Source organism: Arachis hypogaea, chromosome 4 (assembly GCF_003086295.3).
Source record: "Arachis hypogaea cultivar Tifrunner chromosome 4, arahy.Tifrunner.gnm2.J5K5, whole genome shotgun sequence".
Taxonomy (NCBI): domain Eukaryota; kingdom Viridiplantae; phylum Streptophyta; class Magnoliopsida; order Fabales; family Fabaceae; genus Arachis; species Arachis hypogaea.
This window is the reverse complement of record NC_092039.1, coordinates 127,216,955-127,236,394: the sequence shown is the minus strand read 5'-3', so window position 1 is coordinate 127,236,394 and position 19,440 is coordinate 127,216,955. Positions and strand designations below refer to the sequence as shown.

The following is a 19,440-nucleotide window of genomic DNA, read 5'->3' as shown; positions in this document are numbered from 1 at the left end:
TGTCGGACTACAGGGTATTAAGTTTCATTTGCATTTTGTCACAACGAGGAATATTGTGTACAAATATAAATATAAATTGGAATGAAAGAAAGATTGCTAAGTTGATAAAGCACATCCACATTCACAAAGTAAAAGGTTTCCTTGTTAATCTCTGTTACATCAATTTTATTCACTACTCATTATGTAAATACAAAGAAAAGAATTGTTTCCCCTAGTAGTCACTGCTTGAAAGGGGTTCCTGACCATCACCAATGAAGATATTATCATACATAATGGCAGCAATGGCAGCACCAATGGAGGGGCCAACCCAATACACCCAATGATGAGTCCATGACCAATTAACAACAGCAGGACCAAATGACACTGCTGGATTCATTAATGCACCATCAAATGCATCACCTACTAAGATGTTTGCACCCACAATGAATCCAATTGCAATTGGGGCTACAATTCCCACATTTCCTTTCTTTGGATCCACTGCTGTGCCATAAACTGTGTACACTAACCCAAATGTCATCACTATTTCAAACACCAATGCATTCCATTCTGACACACTAGAGGATAATGAGAAACCTGTTGTTTCCTGCAATGTCCTAATCAGTGTCTTAGTATATTGCTTGTTGCACAAGTAAGAGTCTTTGTATTGAAAATATGAGTGTAACAAGAGAATGTTTCTAGTGAAAGGAGTTGTTTAAACAATAGCAAAAGATACAAGATTAAGCATATATCATAAGTATTCAAGATTTAAATTGCTAATGTCACATGATCACTTAAAAAAATTGTCTGATTTTATACTCTATTCTTAATCACTGATGTAGAAACCATTATTATAATGATATGAGCATAGAAAAGTGATTGGTAAGGACAGTTTTGATTTCTATCTTCAGTTTTTCAAATGATAGAACTTCAAATTTGAAGTATTTGTGCATGATAGATGAACATGAATGATTGGTTATTACCATTCCTCCAGCAGCAAACTTGAGAAGAATGCAAGCAAGAACTGAACCAAGCAACTGTGCAATCCAATACAAAATGCTCCTCAAAAGGGTTATGTTTCCTCCAATGAAGTTACCAAAAGTAACAGGGTTCACATGGTCACCAGAAACGTTTGCACCAACAGAGACAGCCGCAATAAGACCAAATGCATGGGACAATGATGCAGCTACCAGGCCAGATGGTGTTGCTGGTCCATTGTTTGTTAGTTTATCTGCCAAAAAGTAACCAAAATGTTACTTATTTCACATTTTCACTAGAATCCTAAAATTCTTAAACTACTTTGCCTTTTCTAATAATTAGCCTTAAATGTGGACTAGATTCTGGTTATAATTGATTGAACCTTAGTGTGTAAGATTATTACATTAATAGTGTATAAAATTGAACTATAAAGTATAAATTATTCTAAACTATTCTTTTAACTATCTATTATAAGAAATAATTGTCAAATATAACTTTTCTTTTTCACTTAACTTCATTTGTTGATGACCCTTTCAGTGCATCTAAATTAATCTAAACATTTGTAAACTAAAAAGAGGGTTGTCTAGAGTGTATCCTATAAGCCATGCCAGAGCCATCACCAGCAAAAACAAAAATAAGCAATGAGAAGAATTCTGCAAATGCTGCTCTAATTGCATCAGGCTGAGCAGCCTCTCCAGGAGACCCAATTGCAATTCTTTGGACTGCCATCAATTCACTAATCACAACCAAATTAGTGTACTTATTTATTTATTTATATATGGTTTGGTTGAAAAGTGAGGAAAAGAAAGGTGTGAGATCTTTGTTTGCTCTTTAAATACAAAAACTAAGGGCCAAAGAAATGGAGCCTACAATGACTATGAGAGTGAGGTTGTTCATGGAGACACTTATAAGTGACTTGGTCATAGTGTTGCCATGTTTTGTGGCTGTGATGAAGGATCAAAGTTATCACAGATAGATTAGAAGGGTATCATTTAGATTTAATGATGACTATGCTTTATTTTCATTTTCATTTTCATTTTCAGTCAATATACTTAGTGAGAAAGTGACTGTGTTGACTAGCCTCACAATTTTGTTGAGATCAAAGCATGATTAATTTCTTTAAATACTTTTTAACATAATCATTGGTAATCAATAAAAATATGTTTCTGACGACATTTAGTAAGTTTATAAAATATATACTGATAGAATAACTATTTTTTAGTAGTTATCATAAATATTCATTTTTTTACATCATATATGGTGTACCTTAAGTTTAATTCATTTATAGAAAATTTCATAATAATGTTTAAAAGGGATTGAAAAATCATGGGCTTCACCCGTAGACAATTATCAAAAATATTTTTAATATCGAAATACTTAATTCAACATCAGATAATCGTTGTAGTGTATATAAATATCAAAAGAAGCTCGAGTTAAAACTTGGCAAAGAGAAGAAAAATGAAATAAGGATTTGTTTGAAGAGAACTAAAATTCTTGAAACGTAACGTGGAAACGACAGAAGATATTCTAAGCACCTGCTTCATAGGATTGAGTATGCAAAGCAGATCATGAAATGGGACATTTAGTGCACTGACCTGTCTTATCTATTTCAGTATTTCTACAATTGAAGCTTGTGTTTACAATTGAAACCAAAATGAAAAGAACACACATTGAATTCAAGCAGCAAAACTAATGCCTTCTAAACTATCATTGTATATATACAGAGGTTACATCTTTCGGATTCTCAATTTTCTACAATTTTCACAGATTCAAAAATATAAAACAAAATTACAGTTAACAATAAGTTCATCCATCATCCACGGTTGAGTTAAGGAGAGTGAAAAAGTAGTGACCTCAGCAGAACTAGTGTGTTGATTCCACCCCCTCTCTAGAGAAACCAAATCAATACCATGGATACATTACACCTTCGTTCTAAGTTTCATGCTTCCAAAAGAATCCAACCACCCCAAATCCACAAACCAACCAAACTCCAAAAATCCTATCTTTAATTCCTACACATCCTATATCCCTAATACAGTATTCTCTTCCTATGCCTACCAGTGCTGTGTGCTAACCCGAGCTCCATTTTGGCCGTCGACCCACAACTTCCACCTGACATTCTCGGAAAATCCATCAGGTGCAAGAGTCCCCAGTGATTCAACTTCAAGCAGAAAATGAAACTATGCTCGTGAACCAAACATTAGTAGCAACACAAGTTACTCACGTCACATTGTTCCAGTCTAAACAAGCCGATGCTGACGCAAAGCCTTACCAAAATGAGGTTGCATCAATCGGACATACAGACCATTCTTAGCCATCAATGAATCATGAGTCCCCTCCTCCACTATCCGTCCCCCATTAAGCACTACGATATTGTCCACATGCCTCATCATTGCAGCCCTATGCGCAATTAAAATGGTGGTCTTGTTCCCCATTATTAGTGTGTCTAGAGCTTCTTGCACCACCCGGCTTGACTCGGATTCAATTGATGAGCTTGCTTCATCCAACAACAAGATAGGCGCATTTTTCAGCACAACCCTCGCAATTGCAATTCTCTGTTTTTGTCCAGGAGTTAAGTCAACACCTCGCATCCCAACGTGAGTGTCATAACCATGAGGCAAGCTGCTAATAAAGTGATGGGCATTTGCTATTCTTGCAGCCTCTTTCATCTCAGCTTCACTGGCATTGTGCCTTGCATATATGATGTTTTCCCTTATGGTTGTTGAGAAGATAATAGGTTCCTGCTGAACCAGGCCAAGGTGGCTCCTCAGCCATCTCAAGTTGTATACCTTCAAATCCCTTCCATCAAGTAAAACTTGGCCAGAAACTGGATCATAAAACCTCTCAATCAAAGATATAATAGTGCTCTTTCCTGACCCAGAAACTCCCACAATAGCAACCGTTTGCCCACCATTGACTTTGAGACTAAAATTGCTCAATACCAAAACTTCTGGACGAGTTGGGTAACAGAAATCAACATTTTTTAACTCAATTCTTCCATGTACATTGGGTGGCTTCAATGCTGAGCTATCATCAGGATCAATTTTAGGCACACGATCTATGATATCAAACACTGATATGAGAGACTTCCGTCGTTTAAGGATGTAAGGAGCCAATCCAAAAGGCTCTACAAGCGCAAATGTCGCAAATGAGAAAACCATATACTCCTTGAGTGCAGTAGATAGTTGCACATAACCATGTTTTACACATCTCCCAGTGTACCAAAGTAGAAGGGCATTACAAGCAAAAAGTAGGAACTGTGAAAAGCCAAATGCAAAACCGATTGCCATCCCATGAAGAAAGCTCTTCCTAAATATTTTCTTCAACTGCAGCCTATAAAGTTCCATTACCTTATTACCAGCACAAAATGCAACAACAGTGTAAATGTTTCTAACTGCATCTTCAAGAACCAAAGATGCCTTTCTATGCATTTCCTGTATGCCCCTTGAAAATCCAGCAAGCCACATCTTCTGCAATATCCAAAACAGGCTGTTCATTAGTTGTATGTTTTGAAAAAATTAAAGCAGATAAACTACCGTGCTATTATTCTTAGACAGCTTTATTAAATTTATAGGGTTTCGCTATCTTGTACCCTAAGAGCACATGTTAAGAACACCATAAAAAAATGTTTAACTAAAAGTTATTGAATATATAACACTTTTTTTTTTTACATTTCCAATACATCCTGTTGTACCTCTAACTTTTCCAGAGAAGGTCCATCAACTAGTAAAAACAAATTAATATTCACCAAGGTCAAAATAAAAAATCATTCAAGACTGACAATGAACCCAACCACACAAGTGTAAAATGTAAACTACCACTCAACCATGTAAAACATTGATGCTGCAATGAATAAATGCAACAAATTGGTTCAAATTGGATTGGATTTGAATACCTGACACAGTTCATACATTTATACCTATTATTACTATTAGCCACTCAAATATTATAAACCTAGTTTGTAAAGAATGAACCGAATGGAAAAAAAAATAAAGAAAGAAAGAAGGCCATCAGCACAATTTGAGACTAGAATCTATAGATCATGTTTCATTCATATTCTGAAATTTGTGATTAATTTTCTATAAATTATAAAATACCAAAATCACTGGATTTCGTTAGAGGAAAAATTTGCAAAGATACCATTGACATGATGGAAGTTCAAACCAACCATTGAGAGATATATTTGAAAAAAAGTGCAAGTGAATACCTGGGCAATTGCAGCAACACAGAGAATTGGAAGGGTTGCAAAAGCCACAAGTGCTAACCGCCAGTGCAGCAAGGCACCAATCAGAAGACCAACAATAATTGCAGCACTGTCCTGAATAAATATAGACAGCCTATTGCTAAAAGCAGCTCGTACAAAAGTAGCATCATTGGCCAATCGCATGGATAAATTGTCAGCACTGTTTTCCTCATCATCAAACCACCCAACTTCATTGCGAAGCATGGCTGCCATATAATAGAAACAGGTTAAGTACTGCTCATAATTCCAGATTTTTAAAACAGGAAAATAAGGCATAGAGGAGGATTAGTGCACCTGAGAACATCATTCTCCTAACCCTTTCTGTCATTTTCTCCCCCATGATACCAAAGTAGAAATGCTGTAAAAAGTTGGCAATTACTGTCACAATACCCATGCAGCCAATGGCCAAACACCACTTGTTTACCTCCCATCGTAAGTGATGTTCTTTATCAATATTATAGTAAGCTGTCACCACAAGGCCAATTACATAAGCAAGAAGAGGATTGAAAGAACCAAAGATAGCAGCACCTATGCTTCCTAACACAGCATAAAGCCACTCAGCGAAGCTAAGCTCAGCAAGCTTCCTAAGTGATGGTGGTTTTTGATGCCTTGTATCCTTCAATTTTCTCTTTTCAGCTGAAAGATCATCAGAGTAACTCTGCGTTCTACTAAAAGTCTGCGAATGAGAGCGTTCACTCTTGGGATCAGATGTTAAAAGGGGAGAAACAGGAGATTCTGGGTCAGAACCATTTGATTTTTGACGATGCAGAGACTGCACATCAAGCTTGGGTAACTCTGGAAGTCTCATCTCAAAACTATCCTGCCTTCTTATTGATGGCTCCTTATCTGCTCCATCAAGGGCCTGACCATTTTCCACCATCTTCTCAGGTGGTGGGCTCCGGGCCTTTGGAGATTCAAGCAAGTTAAAGGTTCCGTCTGGAGGGCGGGATACATTAGATACTCTTTGAAGAGAAGGTGACTTCAACATTTTAGGGGAGGATGGTTCCTTGAAGCTATGACTTGCTGAAGAATCCTTCTCAATTTGAAACGCTGCAGTCTCCTTGTAATTTCGAACAGGCATCCTGGATTAGTATTTTGGAAAAAATAGTGAGCATGATACATACCTGCTGGGAAATTTTGCACAACATTCAAAATATAAAATATTAAATATTGCAGTTCAGCAGTAGTTGAATGCACTAAAGATGAAAAATGATTAGGAGTCCTAACTTATCTTCCTAATTTCTAAATAAAGAAAGTTTTGAATTTTTATCTTTTTTTACCTTTTCAAGAAATAACATTTATATTTGAATTCTTATTCATTTAAGTATTAGGAGGATGAATTAGGACTCTCAATCATTACTCTTATCACTATTGTTAGTTTGCTATCGTAGTAAAATCATTTTCTTAACTAACTCCAGTCATTACCATCGCGTATTAAATTTTGGAAAACAAATAAAAGGGCAGTCTAGTGCAAAGCATCCCACATTACGCAGGGTCTGGAAAATATATAAATAAATAATGCATGTCAAAGGAAGGAGGATGATTTGTTCTAGTATTGGACCTCTTGGGAAGTTTTGCTGCCTCTTCACATCGAAGAAGCTCTGCATATAAGCCATCCAAGGACAATAATTCATCATGAGTACCCATTTCAACAAGTTGACCTTCCTCCATAACAGCGATATAATCAGCATTCCTTATGAGACTAAGCCGTCGAGCAATTATTATTGTTGAGCGTCCCAACATAAGTAGGTCCAAAGCCCCCTGAACAGCCCTCTCAGCCTCAAAATCAAGACCACCAGTAACCTCATCAAGTAGAAGAATTGATGGATTTAAAAGCACAGCTCTAGCAATAGAAAGTTTTATTTTTTGCTCTTCAGTCAAAGCCAGACCAGCCCTGCCAACCTGAGACAGGTACCCAGGTTTTGGAAATACCACTTGGTCACAAACAAGGAACAAACTGAAAATAAAACACAACAGCCATAGGCATAATCATGTCAATCAAGCCTCACCTGTGTGTAATAACCTTTCTCCAATGAGCTGATAAATGTATGTGCATGAGCTATTTTAGCAGCCTCTTCAATTTGATCCATGGTGGCATCCCTCCCATAAGCAATATTATCTCTTATACTCAAACTAAGCAAAGCAGGCTCCTGGGTGACTAGTCCTATTTGGCTCCTAAGCCATTCAAGTTTCAAGTTCTTGATGTTTTCTCCATCTAGAAGAACTTCCCCTGAACCATGGATCAGTAATTATGATGTCAACTTAAATCTGCAAATGACTAATATATGCTTTTAATGAATAGCAAAAATGCAATTATACAATATCAGAGGTAAAATGATTACCTAATGTAGGATCATAGAAACGCTCCATTAGTGGAATAATACTACTTTTCCCAGAGCCATTTCTGCCAACAAGAGCCACAGCTTTCTTAGCAGGTACACTAAGATAAAATCCACTCAAGATAGGGATTTCAGGACGAGACAGATAGCTGAAATAAACATTCCGAAACTCTATATTTCCTTGCACAGAATCAGGAGTAATGCCGTCATGATCATCAGATGAGGATGACCGGCTTATCATCTCAAATAATCTATAAGCAGCAATTCTCCCCTGATCAAAAGAGTAGAAGTTTGTTGCTGCTTGATTCAATCCCCTTGAGAAAGAAACAAAAGTAAAAAGTTATATGTAAAATGATTAGGATATAAATATAACGAAAATATAAAGTAGGGAATGATACTCACAAGCCACTTAGAATTACAGCAAACAGGGCTGTTATAATTTCACCACCATGTGCTTTTTCATGTATAACCAAGAACCTTCCAACCCAGAGTTGCAATGCACAAGAACATATTGCAAGCCCATATGTAAATCCAAGACCAAGCCCTTGAACAAGACTTATTAATATACCATATCTAAGAGTAGCTTGCAGTGATGTTGCATAGGAATACTTGGCCAATGTTTCATTTGTGAATGCATACAATGTCCTTACATACGAAACTGCCTGCATCACATGAAATTATCCACACTGAGAACACTAAAAGATAAATTCACCCTTCTTTACTCTTCAAAATGAAAACAATAAAAATAAAGTAAGGACAAAAACTGAAGCATATCTGATTTTAAAAACAAAACCATTCATATCCATTTCCTTTCAAACTATAGAAGTGAAGTGAACTTCAAACTCCTCCATGTACAATCAACATATGGATTCCATGGAGACAACTATTTTACTTTTTTGGATAACACTGATATTTGTTAACAGATTCCAACTTCATTACAAAAACATCCCCCAAAAGGAGGAAAACATTTTATTCAATATAAAGGCAGAGTTAGATACAAAAACTAACCTGTTCGGCAATGCTAGCCGCTTCAGCATATGCATCTTGAATATTCTCTGCAAGTCGGTGGAGGAATATATTTGATATTCCTCCAGCAGCAACAATAAACGGACCTGTTGCTAACGTTATCAGAGCAATCTGCCAACAATTTATGAGTCCAATGACAAGACCACTGAAGAACGTAGCCATATTGTGAATATAATTTCCAACCTGTATCATCACCACACACAAATAAAAGTATTAAAGAAGACTTATAGAGAATTCTCAGCAAATTAGTTAAATGAATATGTGCATAATCAAGGAAGACATACTTTTTCACTAAGGGCAGACTGAATAAGCAGCACATCACTCAAAACTTGACTTACAATGTCTCCATTATTTCCATAAGTATCAAAAAAGCTCATATCTTGATTTAGTAACACTTGAACATATTTTGACCTTATGACAGCAGTCTGCCGTTCTCCAGTCAAAATCCAGCAAGAAACCTCTATAACCCAAAACACAGTTTTTTAAAAAAGGAGAGAGGAAAAAAACATTAGTATACTATACAGAAAACTAGAAGGCTGTCTAATGAAACACATTTCTCATATTAAGTTCGATAAACATTTAACTTTTACCAATCCAACCAGCTGCAAAAACTCCCGCGGCAATATAAACAATGGTTAAAGCAAGCTGCATGGGAAACAAAAGAGATAAGTTAGCAGAAGTTCACTGTTGACATCTTCCAAATTCTATACCCCAAGCTCACACAAAACTGAACATAGTTCCTTCTTTGAAATTTCCTCTTTTCAAATAAAGACAACAAGAGCACATGATTCAGGAAGCTCTATCAAGGAACAAAACTTCTAGTTAAATGTTTTGTCCAACACTGTTCTATTCTTAAGCCGACTCTAACCAGCAAAACAAGACAAGGCTGTTGTTACTTGGGGTTCAACACGTTATTTAGCTGAAATTGGGTCCTACTCCCATTTTGATATCTTTTCTAGAATAGCACGATGTTCAAATCTTCAAAGGATTTGGAATTCATATCTTACCCATGGAGGGTTAAGAGGTATGGGAGGCAGGATGCCCTATTTAGAATAATGTAACAATATAAAGGGATTGTCATTTTTATGAATTATGGCATCTAATTGCACACTTCCAAGTTATGTACCCATGTATGCTATCAAACCCTAGATATGAAGTGTGATGCCAAGACCTCTCCAATAAACCATCCTGCCTTTCGTTATTTTTTAAACTTATCCATATCACCTGAAATTGAACTTCCTTATCAATTCACCCAGCAAACCCAAATCCGTTAAATCCAAACCATGTTTCCATCCTTATATTCATGAGTTTAGCAAAGTTGATGCACTGTAATTAAATGGTCAGGAAGGTGATATAGAGGGGAGGGCACTTTCAAAGCTCATCCCTTATGTCAGACATTTCACGTGGCAAGCTCCAAAACTCAACCAACTAATGTCAGCTTGTTCCTGTATCAACTCATTGAGTTTAACTTGAACCAGCAGTAGGTGTGAAACTACATATAACACACATACACAAAGACTCAATAATCTGAGGACACTATTTGTGAATTACTATAAAAGGATAGGCAAAAATATCTCAAAATACTAAACAATCTAACCTTATAATGTACAGTTGCATACAGCCTACACACAGTGAAGAACCTCAATAAAAAATAAACTGTGCAATTACCCAATGCTACTTTGCACCAATTCAATGCTACAAGTGTAAATATGAAAATAAGGAGTTTGTGTAGTAGCAGCACCACCAACAAAAAAAGAAAGAGAAGCGAGAATGAGCAAGGCCACGGCAAACTCAGCATAACCGGATTATTTCCTTGAGCACTTGACTGTCCAATTAATTCCACCAACAATCAGAATCAATGGTCCAATGTTCTAGAGAATCTGGCAAGCAGAAGTTTTCAAGACACCCAGTTTCTTGCCAACATGAAAACAGAAAATATTAATAGTGTACATCAGGTTGCACAGCCCCTAGCTAGCCCCCTACCTAATGTTGCTGCAGCATCAGCAGCAAGAACAACAACCACCACCAAATTGAAGACACAGTTTAATGTATACATAGCCTACTGCTTCAGTATAACTTCCTCAATCAACTTTAACCAAATTATCAGAAGTGAAAACCTACATGCCAAGTCCAGCTAACAACAAAGCCATTCCACAATTTCAACGAATAAATATTAATTCAAGCTTCAAACACATGTTCACGTTCAACCTCAATTAAAAGCATTATCCGAAAAACCAAATTGAGAGAGGGAGAGAGAGAGAAATAGGGTTTTGCAGATAGAAAAGACGATCTAACCTCATTGAACCTGTGAAACAGCTCGTGCTTAGGTTCCACCAGCACATGTATGATCTTCGCGAAATAGTGCAGGTAAACGACGAGGGCGGCGCCGTGAGCTGCGGCGGCGACCGAACCAGCAGCCATGAGGAACCAGTCGAACCGGTCAGCGCAGGCGAAGAGCCTCGAGAAAGGAACCGCCGCCGGCGGAGGCTCGACCTCCTCCGGCTCCTCAATCTCCTCATCGACCTCCACCTGCTGCTGCGACGCGGAGGTCTCGGCGCCAGGGTCAAGGTACGGCGACGGAGACTCCGGCGGCTCCGAAACCTCCGAAACTGGCGTCAGAGGTTGCACGTGCGGCGGGGACCAACCGAACAATCCTCTCGAAACCATCATCCGCCTCTCTCCGAAACACAAAAACTCTCAGATCCACGCAAAGGAAATGGGAAAATCCAAAAAATAAAAATCCTGCAAACTTATTTCAGTTTATGTATTCTCTTTTTCGTTCTTCTCTTCCGGCGAACGACGTCGTCCTGGCTTTTTGCCGGCACCGCCGTCGCCGTATTCTTATCGGCCTCCTCAGGTGGCGGTGCGCGGAGGAAATGCTCCGTCGATAACGGTTTTTGGGAGAAATATGATAACACGCGAAATTTGTGAACTCTCTCTTTCTCTCTCTCCTCGTTCTTCTTCTTCTTCTTCTTCTTCTTCTTTTGGGGATTTTTTCCCTTTTCTTCTTTTAGGTTTAACGGTCAAACGCCGGCGTCGATACGCTTAATGAAACGTTTTCTTTTTCATCTTTGCCACCTATTTTTATTAATATTTGTTTTTATAATAATTATTAATTAATTAATTTGTTTTGTTTCATGAGCTTTTCTGTTTTTTCCTTTTTATTTTACTTTTTTTGCTTTTTTTGACACATAGATACAGTCATGCAGTGAGTGTGCGTTGTGACGGCGATGTTATGTATGCGGAGCTGGAAAAATTGGACGAGGGACATTTTGGTAAAATTGTAGTCAATGCTGGTGGTTAAGTTGGTGTTGAAATTACGAATGGACCCCTCGCCAATCGTTGGAATGAAATGAATTTAATGGGACTTTCGTTTAATTACAAAAGTTTCTCTTAAAGTCTTTTATTTTATTTTTTGGATTTAGTTAATTTTAGTAGAAATTTTTAAATTTTATTTTAATAAATAAAAAATAAATATATTAAAATTTTAAATTTTATATCTTCTTTTTATATAAATTTAAATTTATATTTTTTAAGATATAAATTAGCTAATTTTTTTTCTAAATAAAAAATACATTTGATTTTGATAAAGTATAAAAAATTTTATATAATTATTTAATAATATTTATTTTTTAAATAATTTTCTGAGTAATTAATATAAAATAATTATTTTTATTAATATAATATTATATAATTAGATAAAAACATAAAAATTATTTTATATAAAATTAAATTCATAAAAATGATTTAGTGAAATAAATTCAATTTTTTTTACAGTTAATATAAAAGGTGTGTCAGTTTTCTTTGTTATTGGACTCTTTTGCCCTTACTATAGCTCCAAATATTAAAATTTGATCCGCTACGGGGAAAAAAAACAATATATGGTTTTCCTTTGTAGACTCTTTGACTATTTGATTTGACTTTTCCAAATATCTTCTTTCCCTAAACATTAAATATATTTGTTTATTTATTTTTAAAGTCTAATTAATTAGACTACAAGTTTTCTTTTATTTTAGAGTAGAATAGTATTCTTCATTTAATTATCAAAGGATAGACATGAATATTAGAGGTAAGATTTTAAAATAAACTATTAAAATAGTAGTGATTTATAATGTTGAAGTATTGACATATGAATTTAATTAATTTTTTTTCTTATCATTAATATTTAAATACTATTATTAAAGTCTAATAAAGTATTTTAATGAAATTTTTTCAGCATGAACTATTTCATCTCAAAACTTGACTACTTTAGTGATTGTTATGTTTTTCAACAACATGAACACACTTTACCTAGTACTTTGTTTTGTACTAAATGTCTAAATTACATATTACATATTCCCAAAGGAAAAAAGAGAAGTAAATATGGCTACGTTTGTTTCTCAGAACATGACAGAACAAGACATTGAGAAGAAGACATAAGAGACAAAGACACAAAATTTTATGTTCTTGTATTTTGTTTGGTGATAAACTAGAACAAATTATAAAAATTTAATTTATTCTCAGTTTTTTTTATTCAAAAAATTTGAGATGAAAAATATAATAATAAAAAAATATAATTATGAAAAGTTAACAAGAATAATGAAAGAAAAAATGAAAAATAAGTTATATCTTTGTTAGTGTCTCCGTGTCCTTCCTGTCAAGATGGACACAAAATACACTAATTCAGTGTCTTTTGACACATTATTTCTGTCTATGTCTCTTCTGCCAAACACAATTTTGTGTTGTTGAGTCCCTATCTCAATGTCCTGGCTCTGTAAACAAACACAGCCTAGCCTAAGATATGGAACATCCACATGGACACTAACACACTATAGCATAAAAGGATAAGTCCAAGTCACAAGGGTTCTCCTCCACCACAAAGATAGAATGCATTAAGAATCAAACAACACTAGTTTCACTTTCTCTTTGCATTTTCCAAAGCCATAATAACAATGGCTTCCCTCCAGAATTCTCCTACACTTCACCAAACCCTCTTCCATAATTCTTTCCCTCAGGTACACCATCCTCTCTCTTTCTCTCTTTCATATGTTTTAGCTTTGTAGTTTGATTCAATCTCTTTTAATTTGTGCTTGTTACAGAAGCATGGTGCTTCTCGTTCCTCTAGAAGAGAGAGCATTTCTTTCATTGTCAAAGCTGCACAAGTTCCATCACAATCTAATTCAACAGGGTCACTTTCCCAAGGTCAATTTTTGTCTCCCTTTCACAGCTATCATTATTTCATAAAATGTTGTATAGTGTATAGTGTGTAGTGTTTAGTGTATAGTATACATTTTATTGTGACTTGAACTTTAGAATTAATCTGTTTGTTTTTCATCATTGGCACTATCTTGCTGTCTTTTTTTTTTTTAACTTCTAAAAGGGTATGCAAGGAGCTCAATGAACTTGTGTCTGCCAACAATTTCTCCTTTTATGATTTTCTAATCAATGAAAACACTAGATTAAGGTGTAGTTTAGAAAGGTGATGTCGATTTTTCGTACAAACCAAATGCCTAATAACAATGTCAATATGGACTGTAGTGAGAAGTAGGATTTTGTTTATTTTTCTTCAAGAAAACTTAGCATAGCATGATAGGGAACTTAGGTAGAAGATTTTATGAATTCTGAATTGGTATAATCTTTGTCTAATCTCTTGTGACGGTTTGGCAGATAGACCTGGAAGGCGTCAAGTAATCGCCATTGGTTCTACAACCCCTTTGGTTTTTTTGTTCAACCAACATTCATACTCCTGTAAGATTGCATTTTAAGCAGTTGAGTTTTCCATATGTTGGAAGTAATTGCATTTTCTTCACCTCTTAACTTACCTAAATGCCGATGCCTGATATATCGTGGATTTACGCTTGATATTGCTCAGTTGCTGCAGAAAATAAGAAAGGGTATCTGCCGGTATTGGATAAGAAAGACGGATACCAATTTCTCTACCCTTTTGGATGGCAGGAAGTAGTGATTGAAGGTCAAGATAAGGTGTTCAAAGATGTCATCGAACCCCTTGAAAGTGTTAGTGTAAATATGATCCCAACCGGCAAACAGGATATTCGAGAATTCGGGTCCCCTCAACAGGTTTGCCTTGTATCAGTGCAAGTTGCATTGTGTTTATAGAACTATAATGAAATACACAACCAACCGACAAACAGTTACCAAATTTAGAAACAATCGGAAGAAACTGTTTAGGCCTTCTCTTATTTTGATATCTTGAACCGAACGAAAGGAGTTATTCCTTTTAGTTTGTTTTGTAGGTTGGTGAAACTCTAATCAAGAAGGTTTTGGCTCCTCCAACCCAGAAAACAAAGATAATTGAGGCAACAGAGGTTTGTTGTTCAGCTATGAATTCTCTTCCTTTGTTATGTTCTGCTAGTTTCATTTCATTTTGAATATCAAACTTTACTGAGGATATATAGTTATTTGAAGTAGTAAAATATTATCAGTTCCTTTACTGCCATTGGAAATTTTGGATTCCATTCAATCCCATCAGTCAGTAAATTTTTTATGCAAGTTGAAGCCAGTATATTTGTCACATGATTCTTATGGAATTTGTCCATGAATGATATGAGATCTTGCTAAATGAAAATTTTCTAACACACTTTTATGTTGTCATCATATTTCTTTGTCATAAGACTCATTCATTCATTTCTTTCTAACTTTTGGGGTTTGAGCTCTTATATATATTTATACAACAACTACAAAACACTGATCATAGCATGCACCATCTTTTGATGTTACAGCAAGATATTGATGGAAAAGCATATTATCGATTCGAGTTCATAGCGCAAGCTCCGAACTATACTCGGCATGCTCTTAGCACAGTTTCCATTGGCAATGGTATGGTTGGATCCTTACTTTTGAATGTGCCAAAAAGTGTGAGTGACCATAAAATAGAGGAAACACTATTGAGTGGTGAAGAACAATTAGATTCATTATTAACTATAACATCATATGATTTTGTTCCTTGTGCTATTGAGTTAAATTCTTTTGAACACACTCTTGAGTTGTTAAACATTGCAGGTAAATTTTACACATTGACCACAGGAGCAAATGAGAGAAGATGGGGGAAGATGAAGGACAGACTGCAGACAGTTATAGATTCCTTCAAGATTTTCAATGTTTGATAATATCACCATTTATAACCATTTTGTATTAGAGATAAAGAACTCTTCTATAAGCGAGAATGTTCATTTTGGAGAGTTCAGTGTCGATTTTGCTTATTACAAATAGTGTATGCTGAATTGAGCAATGCATTGTACAAAAAGAACAAAATATAACTATTATTTGTTCCCCAAAAGGATAAACAAAAAAAAAATCGAATTTCAGATAAATTGGTGCTTTGCATTTTATTCATTTCTATTGTTATAACTGATAATAATTTCATGGAATATTTTACATCAGAACCACACATTCCCTATTTGGCTTGTCCTAATTATAACTTTCTGAAATTGTGATACAAATACGTGGCTAATATAACGGTTTCAGTTAGGCATAATCAAAATAACTTTTTCATCCAATATTATTGGACCAATAAAACCTGTTACTAAATCTAAATCTACCATACAAGGCAAAGCACCTTATGCTGCAAATTAAACACTAAGAGTGAAAATCAAAAAGTCGATCAAGAACAGATTGCCATGGTATAAAATTGAGTTCATAAAACAACTCCCAAAATTGAATAGACAATTCTTTAGTTGATACATATGGATAACAAAGTCCTAGCAAAAGGGGCATGTATAACAAGAACAACTATCTAAGCAACCATTGATGGACTTTTCTCAAATAAAGCAGCACAACTTAGATTATGCCAATTTTGTTGGCTACATCCAAAGCGTCGTAATCCGGAGTCAACCTCACATAGGCTTTCTTCGTTCCGTCCGGCCTGCATACAAGGAAATGAAAAGTTTGTTAAAACATTATAACACACCCAAATATTATAATCCACACAACGAAGCAGTCTGCATTCGATTAACATAAGAAACACAATCTTGTAACATTGACATATAAATGATTAATATTAGTATTGTATTAATTCTAAGGATGCTCGAAAACAGCAACTAGCAAAGTTTACATGTAGCAGAATTGAAATGCTTTGTCTTGCCCGTTACCTGATCAAAGTATTAACTTTCTTGGCCTGAATATCATACATTTTCTTGACGGCATCTTTAATCTTCTTTTTGTCAGCACGGAGGTCAACAATGAAAACCAGTGTGTTGTTATCCTCAATCTTCTTCATTGCAGACTCTGTGGTAAGAGGAAACTTAAGAATCTGATAATGGTCCAACTTGTTTCTTGGTGGTGCACTGATGCGAGGATACTTAGGGTTCCTGTCCTTCTTGAGTGTCTTTGGTCGGTGAAATGTGACTTTGGTCCTGATCTTATTAGCTTTCTTTTTAAAGACTTTGCCACCTGATTTAACAGCCTTGGCTGCCTTCAAAGCCTGAGCTTTGGGATCAGCCTTTTTGGTATTATCAGCTACACAAGAACAACAATCTTGTTAGATTCACTATTTTAAAATGATTTCCAATATTTGCTCCTATACCGCTAAATCGACGTTTATAAAAATAATGCACTAAACTACTGTATTGTCAAGCTTATATAACACATTGGGGAATCTGTCAAGATGAGTGCTGAACATAGTGCAAATCACAGTATACACAAAACTAAGAAATTGTTTGCCAATGTCTCAGCAAATACTCCAGAAACAAGTCTAAAGAGAAAAGTATAAGAAATTATAAAATGGTTATCATTAGTTCAGGTACAAACCAAGGAAATGAGCACATCCATGTCCTGTAAATTAGGTTCACTTATTCATATTCTAAGTTACTTATCAGTGTTATGTACAATTCAAAACTCAGAGCCCTATTGACCAAATACCAAACAAAAAAATAAAATAAAATAAAAAATGGATAACAATCAACCAATTAACATTAGCACAAACACACAAAGGCACATTAAAAGGAAGATAAAGTATGTACATGAAAATTTGGACAATAAAACCAATAAAAAATGTTTAAATTTGAAATTACCCTTAGCGGGAGCCATTGCAAACGCTCAGCTACCCTTCTAACAAGCTCCTGCACATGCATATATCGATAAATTGAATAAACCCGTTAAAGCATAAAATAAGGTTAAAAAAGAGGGAAAATACAGAAATCAATGAGAACTTCAAATATTCAAATTCAACAATGGCTCCTCTGATTCAGTAATAAAATTTATGGGTGACTATAACAAATCGTATAGGTAAGTGCATGTGAATCTGAATCAGTTGAAAGTAAGAAAGCTTACAGTTGGAAGAGCTGGTGCAGCTGCTGAAGATTAGGGTTTTGGATTTGTGAACATTACGTGGATACGAGATTTATACAGAACACGAAATTACGGGAATAACCTTGTCATCGCAGTGACCCGAAACATGAGTTTTGGGCCCCTGTTCGAATCTGTTGTTGAGAGCGGCTATGGCCCATGAGCCCCAACAAAGCCCTTTTAAAACTATCTCAACTACCCTTACCAAAAAAACCCACAAACCAATTTGGGTTCGACAGTAGTCAGCTCACTTGTCCAGTGTCAGGAGTCTCTTAATCTGTCGGGTTGAAGAATATCGTAAGTATAAAAAAAAAAACCCACAAGAATGAAAGACCGTATTTTTCCGTTATCGAGTGTGCGAGTCAATACATACAAGGACACTAAGTCATATACAAAATGAGATATAAACAAGATATTGTGTTTTGAAATACTGGAGGAAAATATATTTTTTTATTTTTTTATTATTTTTATTATTAAATTTTTATAATTATATTTTTTATTTTAAATTTTGTATCAAAAATAAAGATAAATTAAATTTTTTAATATTTATTTTATTTTTATATTTAATTTATCACTGAATAAAATATAAAAATATTAATTTTTATATTTTTATCATTTGTATCTTATTCTTAATATCTTTTTTTTTTTAAAACTAAACGCAGCCTAAATGATTGGTTCAACTACTTAAATCAAATATAACTAAAATATGTAAAATGATATTACAGTGTATATAGATATATTGCACATATAGCAAATTTTACGAAGTGTTTAACTTTTAAGTTGTGTTTGTTTTCGAGAATAGAATAAGACAAGATACTGAGAACAAGACATAAAGAACAGAGATATAAAATTTTGTGTTATTGTATTCTATTTGGTGATAAACTATAATAAATTATAAAAATTTAATTTATTCTTATTTTTTTCATTCAAAAAATTTAAGATAAAAAATATAATAATAAAAAATATAATTATAAAAAATTAACAAAGAATAATAAATAAATTATGTTCCTTGTTAGTATCTTTGTGTCCTTTCTATCAGGATGAACACAAAATACACTAATTCAGTATCTCTAAATATAATATCTCTATTCATATCTATTCTGTTAAATACAATTTTATATCTCTCTATCATTATCTCAGTGTTTTGTATCTGTAAACAACCCCAGCCTTAACTATTGTTCTTAACATTGAATCAAATATTGTGATGGTGTTAGGTATATATTTAAGGTAGCAAATAGTTGTATGTATAAATTAGCGAAAGAATAGGACAAGTTGGCATTTAAGTATGACCGCTTTATGATGCGGTGCCTAGTTTTCTTCAAATTGAGATGTCAGCGGTAATGCAAGTATACAATTAATTGCAAAATATAAATTGAGAGTTAAATGGCTACTATTTGTTCTTTATTATAAATGACTCTATCCAGTGTAAGAATCTGGAAGGATGCAGAAACAAAAGAAGCTCAAATCTGTCTCGGTTTCTACGAGTTTCGAGATTTTTTGTAATTAAATTTCAAATTTACTCTTAGCTTTTAGTTTAATATAGAACCTTTTTTTTTTTAAACTTAATTTTATCTTTTCTTATAATTGGTAAAATAT

The 19,440-nt window shown here is 34.7% G+C and overlaps 4 protein-coding genes across 5 annotated transcripts; 1 reads left to right on the top strand and 3 right to left on the bottom strand.

The window, feature by feature from the left end:
* Positions 1 to 98: 98 nt before the first annotated feature.
* On the bottom strand, positions 99 to 1,685 carry LOC112744853 (aquaporin TIP1-3-like). The gene is made up of 3 exons (XM_072234101.1): positions 1,551 to 1,685; positions 960 to 1,207; positions 99 to 583 (listed from the first exon to the last, which is right to left on the bottom strand). Exons 1-3 carry the CDS (start codon positions 1,681 to 1,683, stop codon positions 212 to 214), a joined length of 753 nt encoding a protein of 250 aa, XP_072090202.1. The 5' UTR covers positions 1,684 to 1,685; the 3' UTR covers positions 99 to 211.
* Positions 1,686 to 2,535: 850 nt separating this feature from the next.
* On the bottom strand, positions 2,536 to 11,666 carry LOC112744851 (ABC transporter B family member 6-like). The gene is made up of 11 exons (XM_072234100.1): positions 10,858 to 11,666; positions 9,153 to 9,207; positions 8,847 to 9,022; positions 8,545 to 8,745; positions 7,939 to 8,198; positions 7,540 to 7,850; positions 7,207 to 7,427; positions 6,759 to 7,099; positions 5,492 to 6,279; positions 5,162 to 5,403; positions 2,536 to 4,424 (listed from the first exon to the last, which is right to left on the bottom strand). Exons 1-11 carry the CDS (start codon positions 11,230 to 11,232, stop codon positions 3,195 to 3,197), a joined length of 4,200 nt encoding a protein of 1,399 aa, XP_072090201.1. The 5' UTR covers positions 11,233 to 11,666; the 3' UTR covers positions 2,536 to 3,194.
* A 1,698-nt stretch (positions 11,667 to 13,364) lies between these two features.
* LOC112744848 (psbP-like protein 1, chloroplastic) lies at positions 13,365 to 15,872 on the top strand. 2 transcript variants are annotated; one of them, XM_072234097.1, is made up of 7 exons: positions 13,365 to 13,556; positions 13,641 to 13,743; positions 14,209 to 14,289; positions 14,414 to 14,619; positions 14,796 to 14,867; positions 15,282 to 15,378; positions 15,562 to 15,872. In XM_072234097.1, exons 1-7 carry the CDS (start codon positions 13,494 to 13,496, stop codon positions 15,663 to 15,665), a joined length of 726 nt encoding a protein of 241 aa, XP_072090198.1. In that variant the 5' UTR covers positions 13,365 to 13,493; the 3' UTR covers positions 15,666 to 15,872. The 2 variants fall into 2 exon arrangements, with proteins under 2 accessions (XP_072090198.1, XP_072090199.1); XM_072234098.1 differs by lacking the exon at positions 14,796 to 14,867 and having other exon boundaries at positions 13,385 to 13,556; positions 14,414 to 14,648; positions 15,257 to 15,378.
* A 272-nt stretch (positions 15,873 to 16,144) lies between these two features.
* On the bottom strand, positions 16,145 to 18,121 carry LOC112744850 (large ribosomal subunit protein uL23-like). The gene is made up of 4 exons (XM_072234099.1): positions 17,830 to 18,121; positions 17,571 to 17,618; positions 16,650 to 17,016; positions 16,145 to 16,423 (listed from the first exon to the last, which is right to left on the bottom strand). Exons 2-4 carry the CDS (start codon positions 17,584 to 17,586, stop codon positions 16,339 to 16,341), a joined length of 468 nt encoding a protein of 155 aa, XP_072090200.1. The 5' UTR covers positions 17,587 to 17,618; positions 17,830 to 18,121; the 3' UTR covers positions 16,145 to 16,338.
* Positions 18,122 to 19,440: the final 1,319 nt, after the last annotated feature.